Source organism: Protopterus annectens, chromosome 6.part0 (genome assembly GCF_019279795.1).
Source record: "Protopterus annectens isolate FY-2018-M chromosome 6.part0, PAN1.0, whole genome shotgun sequence".
Classification (NCBI taxonomy): domain Eukaryota; kingdom Metazoa; phylum Chordata; order Ceratodontiformes; family Protopteridae; genus Protopterus; species Protopterus annectens.
The window spans coordinates 794,696,762-794,714,867 of record NC_056737.1 but is presented as its reverse complement, the minus strand read 5'-3'; the positions used below and the strand labels follow the sequence as shown (position 1 = coordinate 794,714,867).

Here is an 18,106-nt window from a genome sequence, read left to right as displayed (position 1 = left end):
GAGAGGTCATTGTACCCCTGTACTCTTCACTTATCAGACCAATGATTGAGTACAATGCCCCATTGAATGTACCTTACCCGACACCTGCAGCAGTTGGAAAGACCCCAAAGTTCCTCACCAAAAGGATAAAGGGGCTCAAACATATGTCATATGATGCCCGACTGAAGAAACTCCAGCTCTATTCAGTCGCATACCGTCTGCTCAGAGGTGATCTGTGCCTGACATACAAGGCCATGTCCAACCCGGAATTAATGGACATGCTCCACCTCAAAAAATCCAAATCCACCAGAGCCACGAGAGCAAGAGACCTAAACCTCAACACGGATATAAATAGGACGTGCTGGAGGGACAGATTCATCACCCAGAGACTCCCTACACTTCTTCTTCTTCTTCTTTCGGCTTTTCCCGGTTAGGGGTCACCACAGCGGATCACCTTGTCCGCACATTGAATGATGTGGGAGGAACGGAGCCGGAGGAAACCGACCACAGGAGGACATGCAGACTCCGCACAGAGCCACCCAGAGACTCCCTACACTATGGAACAGAATCCCAGTCCATGTGAGGCAGAGCCCCTCACTGACTCTGTTCAAGAGAAATCTTGACGAGTGGATGGGAGATCGTGGAGTTTACCCGGGAATCATCTCTGTATCACTGCTGGACAGAGGCACAGCAAACTAATGGGTATAGTATTCTCATCCTAAGGGGTGGTGAAAGCCACACACACTCTGGCTAGGCTTATAAATGCCCTAGGGCAGATAGCCTAGTATGAACCTATGAACCTAACTGAATAATACACATCAGAAACATTGAGTAATGACTTGTACAATAGAAAATTTTTTAATCAGATTTTTTTCTCACAAGAGGAAACTGCAAACAAAACATTCTTCGTACTTTTACAATTATACAGAACTATGAGTTTTACAATTCAAAATTATGAAATAAAATTGAAGAAGCACATTTTTTCCTCATACTTAATCTTCTCATTCTTATCAGAAAGAGCAGGATTGGAATTATCTAAATTTTTAACAGCAGTAAGATTAACTGGCTACAGCTACTGGGTCAGGTTTGGTTGCAGTGTACTAAAAAATGTAAAAGATAGGATGTATAAAGTTACTCAATTTCTGCCTTTTAGGGGCAGCTGGCCTGACTGTCAAGAAAACTGCAGGCGGTCATATATACATCCTATAAAACTGACAGAACTATGGAGGAATAAGGGAAGGCTCTGAAAATTCCATCTTTTTTTTTCCCCTGAAGGGATCTTATCAGCCTAGCAAAGGAAAGTACAGTTTTGTACCTACCATAAATGTAGATGTCTGATAGGAATGCATCTGCAGTCCTTACAAATGGGTTGTCCTGTCATCAGGCAGACTTCACCCGGCGTCACAGCTGCAGTTCTTTCCTCAGTGTTTCTTGCCCTAGATGCCAGGTGCCCTCTTGGATGGCTAAATTTGGATAAATGCCAAGGTTTCCAAATAGTAGAGAGCAAAAACATAAAATAAGCATGTATGTACATATATACAAACAAATACACCATAATAGATCCCCCCCAAACTAGGTGAAAGATGGCAAATACCCTAGGAGTACCACAGAGGGGAAGGCGGGTGGGTAATCCTGACTGCAGATGCATTCCTATCGGACATCTACATTTATGGTAGGTACAAAACTGTACTATGTCCTTCAAGGATGCATCTGTAGTCCGAATACCATAGCCAAACTAGGGAGGAGGAAAGAAGAGATTATGGTGCAGTTAGGATCCCTTGCAAAACAGCAGAGGCAAAACCCGGTGGGGATCTAGAATATAAAGGTAAATTATAATGCTTGGCAAATGTATGCACAGAGGTCCAAGTAGCAGCCTTTATAATGTCCTTGGTAGCCACAAGAAAGCTGTAGTAGTGGCTGTTGGAGTGAGGCCTGATGTTCTCTGGAGTTTTCTTTCCGTGGAAGGAGTAACAAAATCTAATGCAATTTCCTATCCATTTGGAGATTGTTTGTTTTGAAATTGCTTTTCCTTCCCTTCCTGTTGCATATGCTACCAGAAGCTGGTCAGTTTTCTTTTGCACTTGGTCCTGTCCAGGTAGTAGTGCAATTGTAGGTATGTAACAGTCTTTCTCCCCTGTTCTGTGGGTTGGGGAAGAATGTAGGTAGGTGGATAGCCTGGTTTAAAGACACTCTGGATACCACCTTAGGCATAAATGTAGGATTTGTTCTCATGGACACTCTGTCTTGATGGAAGATCAGGAAGGGTTGCACTGCCATTAATGCCTGTAGTTCAGAAACCCTTCTTGCTGAGGTGATTGCCAGCAGGAAAGCAGTCTTCCAGGATAAGTATTGCAATTCTGCTGTTGCTGCTGGTTCGAAAGGAGGAAGTGTCAATTTCTCTAGCACAAAGTTCAAAGTCCCATGCTGGCAGTGGAGGTTTCCTAGGAGGTTTTACATTCTTAATTCCTCTCAGAAACTGCCTGAGCAGAGGATGTGAGAAGACAGGGGTATCCAAGCTGTATTCTGCTGAAATAGCTGATGCGTGTATCTTGATGGAGGAATAGGACAGGCCTGTATGGAAGAGATCTGCCAAGTACTCCAGGATGTTGGCTATGTTTACCAATGACACATCTTTTCCCTTTGCAGTACTCCAAATGAGATATCTTTTCCATTTTGCTGCATAATTCTTTCTTTTTGAAGGTCTGCGAGCCTCAAGGATAATGTCTTTAACCCTTTGAGATAAATTTGGGTTAGTTGCTCTTATGTAATGTTCCAGGCAGTCAGCTGCAGAGTTTTCAGGTTTGGATGCAGGATGTTGTAGCTGTTCTGTGTTAACAGCAATGGGATCAGGTAGTGTCCACATTTGTTCCCGAGACATGCTCCTCAGTAATGGGTACCAATGTTGTCTTGGCCAGTCTGGAGCTATCAGAATGATCCTTCTCTTTGATCTTCAGTAGCACCTTGTGCATCAAAGGAAGTGGTGGGAAGGCATATGCTGTCAGGTTTTCCCAACTGAAAGATAGGGAGTCCACCTTCCAAGCAAGTGGGTGGTACGTCCTTGTGCAGAATTTCTTGAGCTGGTGATTGAATGGGGATGCAAATAAGTCTATTTGTGGTAGCCCCCATTTTCTTGTGATGGCTTTGAAGATGTCCGGGTGTAGCATCCATTCGTGAGCATCCGTGGTAGTTCTGCTTAATATGTCTTCTTTTCCCGGTACAAAAATTGCTTGTAACAATGTTGTAGCTCAGAGCCACATTCCATAGGTCCAGTGTCATCCAGCATAGAGGGTATGAATGTGTGCCTCCCTGTTTGTTGATGTACCACATAACTGTGGTGTTGTCTGTCCTTATCAACTGTCCCTCTTGGAGGAATGGTCTGAATGCCTGGATTGCCAATTTTACTGCCAGCATTTCCTTTAGATTTATGTGCAGGTGCAGCTGATCTTGAGTCCATAGACCTTGTATGCACTTGTCCAGCATGTGGGCCCCCCAACCGAGGTCTGAGGCATCCGTTGTGATGGTTTGGCTTGGTTGAGTGCTGTAGAAGGTCAAACCTGTGTTTGATTGACAGGCCTGAGCCCACCATAGGAACTCTTGCTTCAGGCATGGTATTAGTGGGATTTTGGTTTCTAGGCTGTGTTTGTGTTGAGACCATAAATTCTTCAGGTTCCACTGTAGCTTTCTCATATGTAGTCTGGCATGAGGTACCAGAATTATGCAGGATGCCATGAAGCCCAGGGCTTGCCGTACTTTTCTTGCTGTTAGATGGTTCTGCTTTGTTAATGCCAAGAAGTAGAGAGGGAGTTGTTCTTGTTTTTCTACAGTTATGAATGCCATTTGCTTTGATGTGTCCAGCTCTGCACCTAAAAAGGTCATTCTTTGGGATGGTATCAGCCTTGACTTTTTTATACTGACTGTATATCCCAGGGCTTGCAGCAAGTAAATGACTCTTTGTAAATCTTCTGTTAGTTTGTGTTTGTTGTCTGCTTGTATCAGGCAGTCGTCCAGGTATGGATAAATTTGGATTCCCTGAAGTCTGCAATGAGCGATTACTGATGCCAGGCATTTCGTGAACACTCTGGGCGCAGTAGATAAGCCAAAGGGCAATGCTGAGAATTGATAATGCTCTGATCCTGCAAGAAATCTGAGGTATCTTCTGCAATTTGGTCGTATGGGGACGTGCAGGTATGCCTCCTTGAGATCTAGAGTTACCAGCCAAGACTCCTTGCCCAGCATGGGAAGAAGCTGCTGTAGGGTCAGCATTTTGAATTTTGGAACAATGAGGAATGTGTTTAAAGCGGACAGGTCGAGAATAGGCCTCCATTTTTCTCTTTTCTTGGTACCAGGAAGAGTCTGGAGTAAAATCCCTTTCCTTGCTCCATAGATGGTACCTTTTCCACAGCTCTCATGCTTACTAATTGAGCTATTTGTTTTAGAGCTTCTGTCTTTTGATTTGGTGGTAGGTTTGGCATTCCTCTTTTTCCTGGTAGAGTATGGAAATGAAACCTGTAACCTTGGTCTATAGTTTTCAAAATCCACTTGTCCCTTGTGATGCAGTGCCAGTTTTTTGAAAATAGGGCTAGCTTTCTGCCTAAGGGTGCTGCTATCTGTTCCCTGGTAGGCTGTGCCAGAGCCAAGTCACTGTGATTGTGTTGCAGAGGTAGTAGCTGCGTCTGTGCCTCGCTGGTTGTTGCCCTGCCACTGGCGTCCCCTGTAGGCACCCCTGAATTGATTTCTGCCTCTTGAACGCCTATTCCTGCCTCTCTGTGCTTTAGAGGATTCTGGAAAGGACCAATTTTTGGAGGGCCAGTTCCTGCTAAACCTTGGAGGTTGGACCTGTAAGAAATCTTTCACTGTTTGTACAGATTTTGCCTTCTCTTCCATTTTCTTCAGTACCTGCTGAGCAGGAGAACCAAACAAATTGACCTTATCCATGGGAGCATCTAATAGTTTTGATTTGACATGATCTGGCAAGGCCTGTTCTTTCAACCATGCATGCCTTCTGATAACTGTGCCAGTCATGGCTGATCTAAAGGAAGCCTCCAGTGCATCATAGCCACATTTTAAAGAATGGTTACTAACCTGCTGAATGTTATGTACCATTTCCAGAACATATTTCTTATCTAAAGATTCATCAGAGGACAGTTTCTTTGTTAGCTGATCAAGCATAAACTCCTGATATTGGATCATATGAAACTGACAGTTCAAGGCTCTAGCTGACAGAGTAGCAGAGGTGTATACTTTTTTACCCCATCTCTCTAAGGACCTGGATTCCCTTTCAGAGGGGAGGGGATTTTTAACAGAGGTAGATGCTACTGCCTTAGGCCCCTGGGAGATAGTCTCAGGATCTGCAAAAGGAGCCTTGTATAAATGGTGATGTGTGTCCGGGACCCTGTAGAACCTATCGGGCTTAGCAGCCGCTGGCGGTAAAGAATCAGGAGCAGTAGAAGCATCATTAAATGCATCATCTACAACAGAAAGAACTGGAGGTATAGCTAAAGGCCTATGTTGTGGTAAATGCAAAAAGGTCCTAAGCCTTTTCCTGGAGTCTGAGAAATCTTGGCCCTGCCACTGAAATTGTTCCCTCATGGCATGTAAGGTTTCCCCAAAGGAAAATTCCTCAGGCGGAGAGGCTGAAGGAATCGACTCTTCAGCATCAGAGTCTTCGTAAGGAGAAAAAGGAGCCTCTGGAGGGTCTGTATTGTCTGAATCATCAGAGGAATCATCCGTGGACACTGGCTCAGGGGGCTCTGCTCTAGGTCTCTTCTCTGGAGGTGGATGAGAGGCCCTGTCTGGATGTGGTTGGGATCCCCTTATTAAAGAGATGAGATCCTCTGCCAGAGAAAGCATTTGGGAGCTGGAACTGGGCCTGTGAGAGGGGGGTTTAACAGGCACAGACTTAGTAGTTTTGGCTGCTTTAGCCCTGGCAAAGACCTTAATGGACATGGCTGCAGGAGGCCTAGCAGCTCCACGTGCAGGGGTAGATACATCCAAGGGAATAGTGTCCGATAATTCCTGAGAAACCACAACAGCAGGTTGGATTTCAGAAGCCGATTCTACTAGGCTAGAAGAGGCCTCGGTAGTAGGCATGGATTCGGCTGAAGCAAGGACCACTTGCTCGGTTTCGGCCAAAACCGAGACACTCGCGGTTTGCTTAACCGCGGTTTCACGACGCGAGTGTCGGTCCTTTTCTTTGCGTTTTTTGGCAATTTGTGTAGTCGGAAGATCCGACGGCATAATATACGCAAAATCAGAGCCGAAAAACTGCTCAGCAAACTCCGACCGACGTCTAAGCGTCCGTCGGTTAAAAGAAGCACAGGCTAGACAAGCTGCGTGGTCTGGGCCTAAACAAGGTAAGCAGTAAGAGTGAAAATCTTTATGAGGTATTTGTTTCCCACAAGTTAAACAGTTATTCACTTTTTCTGACATCGGCTGATGCAAGAAAGAGTAGCTTTTAGAAGTCTTGGTAGTATTCGGTAGTAATCTCTGGATCTGACCGACCGGCACTTGCGAACAGCTTCTGCTTGGGCGCCGCGCGCAAGAAAGACTGAGGAAAATGGCTGATGCCTTTATACCGAAGAACTGCAGCTGTGACGTCGGGTGAAGTGCGACACCAGCCGAGGCCAGACCCAGACTTTGGAATCCGGCCGACCGAAGGGCTGCCTGACGACAGGACAACCCATTTGTAAGGACTGCAGATGCATCCTTGAAGGACGTCAGCACAAGCCAACAGTCAATACTCGAAAGCCTCACAAGTGAGTACTCTTTGGTGGCAGGAAAGCTCTGAAGGGCTTAGCATCCAAACCTATCTTTTCGGCAGTACAACTCAGGCTGACTACTGGCTGGGGCATGTGGAAGGTGCCCTGAAGCTGTTTGGAAGCTGGCCAGCTGTTACATCCTGGCATGATATAATCCATTTAGCTTAGGCTACTGAAACAGTGATCACTATGTAGATCATCTACGGTCTTCAGGTCTTGCAAGCATGCAGTGTGACTACTTTAACAATAACTTCAAGTAAATGGTGACATAAATGTTTGTGTGAAAAAATGCTTAAATGAAAGTATTTAAAATATGAACGTAGCTGTGAAACACACCCCTCCTCACAACCACTACAGAGAGTTGTGATTTGCAGAGAAGAATGTTTAAAAAAGTAGACTCCTCACTTAGGCTCAAAGAGTAGGTGGGCTAGTACTTGGGACCTTTACAGTGATAACCCGGTTGTGTAAGAACACCAAGGTTTACACAGTAATTACATCATGTGTTACACTCAGTAAATATATTTCAGTAAAACGCATTCATTCTGTGCCTTACAAAGTACCTGAAACAGTACTGTGAACAAAACTATTAAAGTGAGAAACCTGTATCAGTTAACATTACTATGTTCAACAAACCCACTGCATTACTGGCATTAGGGTAGATTCTCAAAGCTTATCCACCTAGGAAGAAGGACCAAGGTCCAGAAGCCCCAAAAGAATGGTCTGGATTGAGAATTTTAAATTTTAAATGGGATTTAGAAAAGGCATCCAGTTTGTAGTGCTTCATAAAGGTATGGACAAAAGACCAAGGTGCTTTCTCTAGAATACTTCTAAAGTCCACCCCTTTCCATTACACCACTGAAGAGGAAAAGGCCCTGGTGGAATGTGCCTTTACTTTGCCTGGATTTATTTTGCCATAGTGGGTGCAACAAAATGGAATACCAGGAGGAAAACTAATGAGCAACGGTTTGCTTAGAAAAAAAAGTTGCCCCAGAGTAGGAAATAAGCCTTTCAACCCTCCTGAAGGATTTTGTTCTTTCAAAATACTACCTGAACTGTCGATGCACATCCAAGGTATGAAGTATCCTCTCTCCATTATTCTTAGGTTCTGGGAAGAATGGGTGGGGGGTTAATAGACAGAGGGAATTCTGAGACCAGTTTTAGCATGCAAAAGGGGTTAGTGCATAACATAACCCTATCCCTGTGAAAACTCAGGTACAGTTCCCCCACCTTGACAGCTTGCAGCTCAGGAGACCCATCTTGCAGATGCCAGAGCAATAAGCACAACAGTTTTCCACACAAAGATTTTTTTAGATCAGCTTGAGTAGCTGGTTCAAAAGGTGGCAAGGTCAATTACTCTGAACATAAACTGAGATATCACGAAGGAGGAATTTGTTTGCAAGGGGGTCTCATATGCAACTCCTTTAATTAAATTTATTATCAAAAGAGAAGAAAGTGGGGGATCCATTGGCATACAGTCAGAGATGGCCATTAAATGCACCTAAATGGATGCATACAATAAACCATCCTCAAGTAGCTCACACAAATATTTCAAGACCAGAGGGATGTTCACCTCAAGAGAGCATCTATTCCCATTTAGGTACCACTTAGAAAACCTCATTCGTTTGTAAACATAAGATTTTCTAGTAGCAGGTTTTCTGGCGTCCTTTAACACCTGCTGTACATCCTCATGAAACAAGTACCTAAATGGAGTCAAGATTGAATAATCCAGGCTGCAAGTTGTAGCTGCTCCAAAATGGGGTGTACCAGTCAGTCCTGAGACTGTGTGAGTGAATCTAAAGTGTAAGGAATCCTGTGGTAATTGCCCATGACCAATACTACGAGAAAAGAACCAAGACTGCCTAGACCAATAAAAAAAAAAAAAAAAGTCACCACAATGATCTCTGACAATTCTTTCTGAAACTTTAGAAGTACCTTGTGGAAATGTACAAAGGAACATTTCCATCCAAAGTAACTAGAATGTGTCTGCTCTCCAAGCATGGCTGCAACGATGACTGGAACACAACTTCTCCAGCTGTCTGCTTTGAAAGGAGGCAACCAGATCTATTTGAGGCATTCCCCATACCTGCCCAAAATCCTGGAACACCACTGCCTTGAGCAGCCACTCGTATGGATCTGCGATCCAAAAGCATCTACTTAGGTCTTGTCTGCCACAATGATTTACTTAGATGGGATGTATGATGCCTGAAGAGGCACAGAATGCTACAACACCAGCTTCCATGCCACCACTGCTGACTGGTACCGACAGTATGCCCTTGTACCCCCTTGTTTGAGGTCCTAAATCACTATGGTGCTCTCCATAACCACAAGAAAAGGACCTGGAGTCCACAGGTGGTGAAAGACTTTAAAGGCATGTATTACCACCACTATCTCCTTGATATTGATGTGCTTCCATGCATCCTTGAGCCCCCAAGTGGCCTGCACCTGCACTCCCATTGACACAGCTCTCCAGGCGAAGCTGAATGAATCTGTCTCGACAAACTGTCCCTGAACAAGAGGAAAGAAGGAAAGTCCTGGACTGATATTCAGCTCTGCTCTTTGCCACTAACTCTCGTCTGATGAAGGGCAGCTCTGGCAACTGATATTCCAGGGAATGTGGGTGCTTGGTCCCACAATTTCAGACATAACATTGAATTATCCTTGTCTGGATACAGGCCAGTGGTATCATGAGAATCATGGATGTTATCAGTCTTGAAATTTTTAGGATTTCTCTTGCAGAGCCATTTCTCCAGGAGAATTCCTTGAAACACCATTTGGTAAGACAGGACCTTGTCTTCGGGTAGAAAAGCCATTCATTTATGTCAATTAAGTATACCAGGAAGACAAGTCCTTGCAAGTGTGTCAGGCACAACTTCCAAAGATTCAACTTGAACCCTAGCCAGGAGAATAAGGTTGCGACCTTCTCTAGTGATTCAAACACCTAGATACAGATCCTGCATAAATTAACAAGTCTGCCAAGTAAGCAAAGTTGTGAATACCAAGAATCCGACAGTGGGCCACTAATAGAGCAATGGATTTAGTTGCAGTAGATACTGCAAACCATATGCAACAAATTTCAGATATCTCCTGAAGTGATGAGCAGTAGGGATATGGTGATGCACATCCTTCAAATCTAGACTTACCATGAAGCAGTGGTTTAAAATAATGAGCGAGAAGGTCACTGAAAATGCAAACAGTAAAAACAAATTGAAAACTCCAGCAAAGCTAGAACTTCCACTGAGTGACCTCCCAAACCTCTTGTATCAGAGGCACATGGGATATATGCAAATGATCACTATGAACATCAGATGTTTCAGCTAATTGGATTTTCTGAATGTCCATGACTTGTTTTGTCATTTTACTGGACAATTTCAGGCCAATAAAGCCATACCCCACTAGCTGTGGATATGCATATTTCGGCCTTATTTTCAGTGACCTTTTCACTCATTGTTTTAGTTTGGGATATTTCTGCAGTGACCCTAATGATAATGGACATCAGCTGGGTATAACAGCCCTGTGTTTCTAATGCTAAGTCAAACAACTCTGCTTGTGCTGTACTGACAAGGTTATAAGGCCAAATTATGTAAAAATGGACAACTCCCACTATTCTCCCTGTAAACAGCAATCTGAACTCTTAGTGCAATATTCAGAATAGTATCTCTGCATAAAGTAAAATGACAGTACTTTAAGCAAGACAGTTCAGAGTATAACACACATCATACAAGTCCCCCAATTTTAACAAAGGCTAGTTTCAGTCCTAAAGAATTAAAACAGCCTTTTAGACAAGGAATAAAGTATAAACTTGTGAAATATTTACATCAGAAATGTTTAATATACAAATGGAGCCACATCTGCAATTTAAACGGAAAAAAAATTGTTTGAAGTGCTGTAAACCTATTCAATCACCTCAAATATTCAGACACAAAGGAAAAAACTGCAAAAAAAAAAAACAGCACGTTTTCCTGTCAAAACTTTCAAATAAAGCTTTTAATCAATGGAATAACAGACATGATTAACATGCGGCTCTGGAAACATGAGGCAATGACAGAAATTGTGCTACAAGGGTCTATACCATATCAATCGAACTGGGATAAATCCGAACACCACAACATCGAACTGACAACTCCAAAACGTAATTAGTCCGAACACTCAAAACTGCGAAAAAAGGAACTCTGAAAAGCAACGGTCGAACAGCTTTACACCTGTACTATCAAATAACAACAAACACTTTTACACAATTACTAATGTGGGGGAGGCTTCACCCACCCATATCCCCCCTACTTAAATATATCAACTCCGAGATCGCACCACAGTGGAGACTTCATGCATATGTACAGAAGGGCCAAACATAACCATTTGGAGTTCCGATCTTCGAAGTTTTGAGTGTTCGGACTAATTACGTTTCAGAGTATTCAGTTCGATGTTGTGGTGTTCAGACTTCTCATGGTTCAACATTATGATATAAACCTTGCTACAATAGCCTTAGTACACAAACCCAGTTAAACATTCACCAATGTCCATTAAGACCACAATACAATGGTTAAACATCCATAGAAACCAATAATTAGCTTAAAATAAACACTATAAATCTTATACTGCAGGTAAAGTAATAACTTCAAGCATATACAATTTTCCAATCAGAAAAAAAAAACAAGCAAAGAAATAGAATACACTATTCAAGGAAATAAAACCCAAAAGGGCTTCTTATCTGAGCTCAGCAGCTGAAGAAATCCACAGTAAGGAGCATTCTTCCAAGAGACCCCTCTCATACTACGGCACTAGTAAACTAAAAGGGTCCCGTTTGTTGGTCTGAAAAGCATTCCCTGTACTGCCAAGGTGATAGGTCCATCACAACCACAGACAAGCAGTGGGAAGGGCTCTGAGGTTTGATAGACTCCCAGGAGGAGGACAGCAGAGTACTACTACCCAAATGCTTGTAAGGCAGTGTTTGACCTTTTAACCTTGACCCCAACTCCCAGATTAAGTCATGACTTCTGGAGTGCACCCCCAGCAAAAAGTTTCATCACACCCAGCTCCCATATTTATGTGCAGCTTCTGGATGTTGTAGCCATGGTTCTCAACCTTCCATCTTCAAAATGTGGAACAAATGGACAAAATATGTTACACTTACTAATGACTCCAAAAAGGAAGCTCTCAGCATGCTGAACTGTTCCTTCATAATTAAAACATCCCTTCATAATATTGTTATTCAACATGGATTATTGTTATAATTCTTAGTGTGTGACAAACACCTTTTTTTCCCCTCTTATGATACAGACAGTCATACATTTATATATTCATATTTACATAATTTTAGTTGCAAACATTATACATATAATGGCCATAGTGGTGCAGCGGTTAGCATTGTCGCCTCACAGCAAGAGGTTATCCGTTCGATTCTTGGCTGGAGCACCTTCTGTGCAGAGTTGGCATGTCCTCCCCATGGTCAAGTGAATTTAAAGACATGCAGGTAAGTACGAGCGTGTGTGGGTGTGTCTTCTTTGAAGGTTGGGCATGGGGCTGGCAGCTCAACACTAAAAATTCACTGCCAATAATTAGTGGACTGGAGTTCCATTGTGGCGACCCCTAACCAGGAAAAGTCAAAAGACAGTAGTAGTATTTGCAAACATTATACATCACTTATAATTCAGTCACTGTCAGTCAAACATTTCGTAGCTCATTCAAATCCTGCCTTCTTTTAAACCTCATTCCTCCTCTGCATGCATTGTTCCCACAATTCCCATTTTTCTGTGTACTGGCACCTACCCCTTTCTAAAGATCCCATTTCCAGCTGTTTATCAGTTATGATTTAGACTTTGACTTCCATTTTTTAGTAATTTTTTTTTTTTTTGACAGCCACCATAATTAGAGCCTTAAGCAAGGACTTAATATCTCTACGCAATTCCAATTCTGTATCACAGCTCAAAAAATTATTTCCTTAGTTGTACTAATTTGTTCCCCCAGTATTCCTGAGGACAGTAGTCTGCAGGGAATTTTTTTAAGTCTGCCAATCCATTACAATCCCAGAAAATAATTTTCCAACTATTTCTTTCTTCACCATCACACACCTCCAACATTTGCTATTTACAGACAATGAAGTGTTACCACCTGGGTATAACATACACAGGCTGGAACGTGTTTCCAGGAAAGGGGGAGCAGGGTAGCTATACTCTACAAATCTGAGTTAAATGTGACCATAGATGTAACACAACCACCTCAGATTAATAACTCCGAAATTCTTCCCACTAGACTGCAACTAAACAAAAGTAAATGCATTAATATTATCTGCATGTATATTCCCCCAGGCAACAATGCAACTACACTTGAAGACACCCTGCACTGGCTATCATGTCACTACCCCCAAGAAACCCTACTACTCAGGGATTTTAACATTGACTGGTGCACCTGTTCCTCAGAATCCCCATCAACCCATATTATCCTGCATGCTTTTACTCAAATCATATCTACCCCTACCAGGCGAGGTAAACCCAACCAAAAAGAAAGCATACTCGATTGGGTACTCAAAAACAGTCACCCCCAACTGTACACCACTGGTACCCTCCCCGATGACCTAAGTGACCATCTTCTCACTTACATAGTTAAGCGCAAGGCCATTAATCCCCAACAACCCTTACTCAGAAAAGTTAGAAACAAAAAAAAGACTTTGACCCTGCCAAATTCCAAGAACTTAACTCATGTAACTGGACTATTCTAAAACACCCCCCCCCCCCCTTAGAGGAGGCAGTTGTATACTTTAATAACAAATTTCTTGAGATCCTAGATTTGCATGCACCTGCTCGTTCAAAGAGAACAAAAGCAAAAACTGCACCACGGCTTTCTAGAGTCTAGACTCAAAATTACCCATAGAAACAAATTATGGGCTTTACAGCATTCTACTAAAGACCCCAAAGATCAAATTAAATATAAGCAATCTAGGAACAAAACCAAAAAATCCATTTTATAAAAGACAAAAAACAATACTATTGCAACTTACAGACAGTAAATCAAAACAACCCTCAGACGTTTTGGGCAGGTTTGAATAATCTACTTCATCCTGAACAAACTTCTACCCCCATCCCCACTGCTACTATTAATACCCCCCCCAAGGATGTCTCAGACAGTTTTAACCGATTCTTTACGGAGACAATTCAAGCCCTAGCTAGCCAGCTACCTCCTAGCTCCCCTGGTCCTGAAAGTACCACCCCTAGAAACCTACTCTCGTTCAGCTTCCAGCCAGTGGCCACATCACTTATCCATACCTTGATCAAAACATTACAACCCACCACACACTCTTGTTGATCAACTCCCCGCCGAGTACCTTCAAAAATCAGCTGATGCTATTGCCTTCCCAGTATCAATACTAATTAAATCGAACCACAGCAGAAGCTAGAATTCTCACCATCTGGAAAATATCCTATGTAATCCCACTTCATAAAGGAGGTAGCTCTACTGAATTCTCCAGTTATAGAACTATAGCCGTACTCTCTCCACTTGCAAAGATTATGGAAAAAAATGTATCCACAGACAACTCATGCACCACCTAATCCACAATCACCTCATGGCAGAGACCGAACACGGCTTCCGTCCACACCACAGCACTACTTCAGCCCTATTAGCTTTTACTAACACCATAAACCATAACCGCACAATCACATATCCTCCCACCCTCTTCTTGGATCTTTCCAAGGCATTCAACATGGTTGACCACCAACTTCTAATACACACCCTGTCTAGATACTAAGGACCTTCAATGGTTTAAATCCTACCTGAATGAGAGACAGCAGGCTGTTCTTTGGCAGAACAAACTCTCCAACCTACTACCAAACACCCTTGGAGTACCACAAGGCTCTATACTACGGCCCCTGCAGTTTCCCATCTTCATTAAAGACCTGTATACTGTCATCCCAAAAGTCAGCTGTTTCCAATACGTCGACTACTCCACCCTGATCTGCTTCACTACATCTCCAACAGACTTATGGTCTGCTACCCAGTCCACCTTTAACACTACAGAAAACTGGCTTTCTGAAGTCCATGTTCCTCACAGATCCATACTGAACAACTCTGTCACATATTAAATGCTAAGAATTTTAAAAGATCCATACGTACCTCTCAACTGTCTAGATTTTTGTCTAATGTTTACGGTTTTCTGGCAAATTGAGCACTGAAGTAACAAAATAATGACAGTCAAATTTCAGACTTTAAATTCGTCAGAAAATGCATGCTAATTTCAAAACCTGCTGTTCTGGCAACTTTCTACGTTTATAAGTGCAATATTTTTAAAGTTTTCCAATTTTTGCGGAGCCTTTGTCCTCCGTTATTTTTGCCTTTATCCAGATTTCTTGCACTAAGAGGTTGGGGTATAGTGATATCCGTGATAAATACTGAATCATTAACATTCATCCAAATAACATGTTCTAAGTATACCGAATCGCTTGTTAACATCCGTTGAATTTCTTAGCTTGTGTGGTAGTAACCTGTTTGTCCTAAGTAACTACAATGCAAGAGGCAGTGTTTCACATTTTGGAGAATAGAGATGAAAGCTATGGCGTAGCTGCGCGGAGCACACCTTCCGAGACTTGAAATGAAGCACGCTCCTCGTAATACACAACAGTTGAACGGAATGGATAAAGATTCTGAAAAAAAGTGTGTCTGACTTTTTTTAAATGACTGCAGACAGCATAATTCAGATTTAAGACCGACTATACACACCGAAATAAAAACCGGGATACCCAACAGATAAGTCAACTATAAAACTACTAAATTAAACCGACTTTTAAATACAAATGAGTAATAATATCACGAAACTGTACATATATTTTTAACAATGACCATGAGGTAATTCACAAACGTTTTACGTTTATATCTCGATTATTACACTACGGAGAGAGAAAAAAATAGTCAAGTAAGAGAGATACTCATGCACGTTGCTTACACTGGTTACTAATGACAACGTACACATCGACAAATCATGACTGAAAGACACGACTTGTAGAATTACATTGCATTAAAGTTACTGTGTCTGACTCAAATTATGACAGCACGATACCTGAACAGTACACCTGTTTGGCTCTATAACGGTTAATATCCCACAATAAAGACTTCGCACAGAGTAGGCTTACCATAGCAACATTCTAACATCCAGTTAAGTTCCGTATCGCCCCAGCACTTGTTTGATTATAAAACGGAATTTCGCATCTTTAGTAAGGGTTACATATCTCCCGCGCATGATAACTCATAACAGCATAGCGAAGTTAATCAGATCCTCGGCTAGTTTGTATGAACTGCTTTTACAGTTCCCAAAGTATCGCCATATTGAGCAAAAACTTGGAACGGAAATGACGCATGCTCAAACAAAAACTTGTGGAGTGTAGGGTCACTATTTTGGGATTCTATGCGTAACAGAAACATTTGTAAATCTGTATGTTGTGATTCTTTTCTTTGCAGTTCTGATAGGGTAATGTACCGGACTATAGAACATGACAGACAGTGGGTGCTTAGACGTCCTTGCTTTGTACCGCAAGTGCTTTAAAACTCAAGTACTGAGAAGCTATGTGTTAACAAAAAGTGAAGCATCATGTATTGAAGAGTAGCCAATCCTCTGGACGGGAACCTTGCATTTCAGAATAGTACCGCTGTGGGTTTTCACAGGCTAGACATATCTGGACTGTTGCCTGTTTTAGAGAAAAATGATTAGTGGTAAATAACCCGTTATTTCTGTGCATATCTTTCAGCTGTTTCTGACTTCGTACGATGTACCTGATATTGCCTTGTATTGTTGCCATGTCCTCTGTATTTTTTTCATTATCTAGTAAATCACTGAGAATTACATATAGCGGGAAGAGACTAAACAAAAGATAATACAAAACTGAGAAATTGGAAGCTCTGTTATATGGGTAGTAAGCTACAAGCAGTTACAATGTTTTTAGTCCCTTTAGTTTTATTTTATAAACAGGTCAGCCATCTATTTATCAACCAGAGAAGAAGTTGTGGATGGCAATTAATAAAGAGCTGAAAGATTTTATCTGGGAGGGGAATACAGCAAAAGTTAGGTGGGATAAACTGATTCTTTTTTTTTCCAAAATCTCTTTATTTCAATTTTCTTTTTTTCAAATAATAACAACAATACAGTAACTCAAAAACACAAATAAACAATACAAATACATATCTAAAGAAAACAGACGACAATCTCGTTCCGAGAAAATTATGCATACATACATATATATATATATATATATATATATATATATATATACAATATATACACAAGAAGTCACTACATCGTCAAGTAAAGTATGAGAATTCTTATGTTCATTTGGTCTCATAAGGGATAGTGAAAAAGGGGATAGTCTATATAGAAAGTAAAAATAGAAATTTAACCATTTATTTGTATGTTTAGAGAAATATCTAGTTACACATATACTAAGAGAAGGGAGAAGATGCAAGAAAGACTGGTTATACTACATTCATTTCTTATTTAAAGGTTAGCTTTTCATGACAATTTGTAGGCAAATTTTATTTGTCAAGAATTATATCTAGTAAGTAACCCCAATATGTTTAGTAATAGCATTTGTTTTTTGTTTTTGAATAAATTAATTTGTGAGATGAGATGTATTTGACAGCAAGATTGCTAAAATTTTCCCATGTAATTGGTGACATGACATTCCAATTCTTTGTAATAAAGAATTTAATAAAGGCACACATCGTAATAAAGACATGTTTTAATATTTTTGGGAGTTGATTGATATTAATGTGCAATATAACTATCTCCCATGTAAGGGTTGATTTTTCATATCCCAGCTTCTCTAATCTTACTTTCAAGGAACACCATAAGTTGTGTATCTTAGTACAGTTCCACATGACATGTAAAATATCAGCTGTTTGATCCGGACAATGGGACATATAGGTGAAAAGTTAGGATTTAATTTAGATAAGGTATAATATAGGGATAAACTGATTCTTCCAATAGAACAAGGCAGTTTTGGATTACTGGATTTGAAGGGGTATTTCAGAGCTAGACAGTTAAGGCTTTTATACATAGCCAAGCAGAAACCTATGCTTCAAAGTGGAAAGGGATGATAATGAAACAGGAGGGAAGCTCAAGAAACAAGGAGAGACTGGGATTTTGGATGCAGCTCCTCAAGGAGAATAACAATAACTATACAGAATATTATATTCATAAAGCAGCAGAAAGTATTCAAAGATCTAAGCCAACATGGGAATGGAGAAAGGAGAGTTTGCCGATAGAGATGACTGCAACTAGGGATACAGACAACAGGAAAGAGAGGGCTTGAATTTAATGGAGAAAACAAACAAAAGAACCAAGGTATTGGGAACAAATAATTAGAGAGGGAAAGGTAACAGAATGGGAAGAG

At 41.4% G+C, this 18,106-nt stretch overlaps 1 protein-coding gene across 1 annotated transcript in view; it reads right to left on the bottom strand.

The window, feature by feature from the left end:
* Positions 1–16,140, bottom strand: part of PCNX4 (pecanex 4) — a 1,626,974-nt gene extending 1,610,834 nt beyond the window's left edge. The window contains exon 1 of the mRNA XM_044074466.1: positions 15,854–16,140. Within this exon, the coding sequence (XP_043930401.1) occupies positions 15,854–15,872 (19 nt within the window). The 5' untranslated portion in view covers positions 15,873–16,140. The remainder of the gene's footprint in view (positions 1–15,853) is intronic.
* Between the last annotated feature and the right edge of the window lie 1,966 nt (positions 16,141–18,106).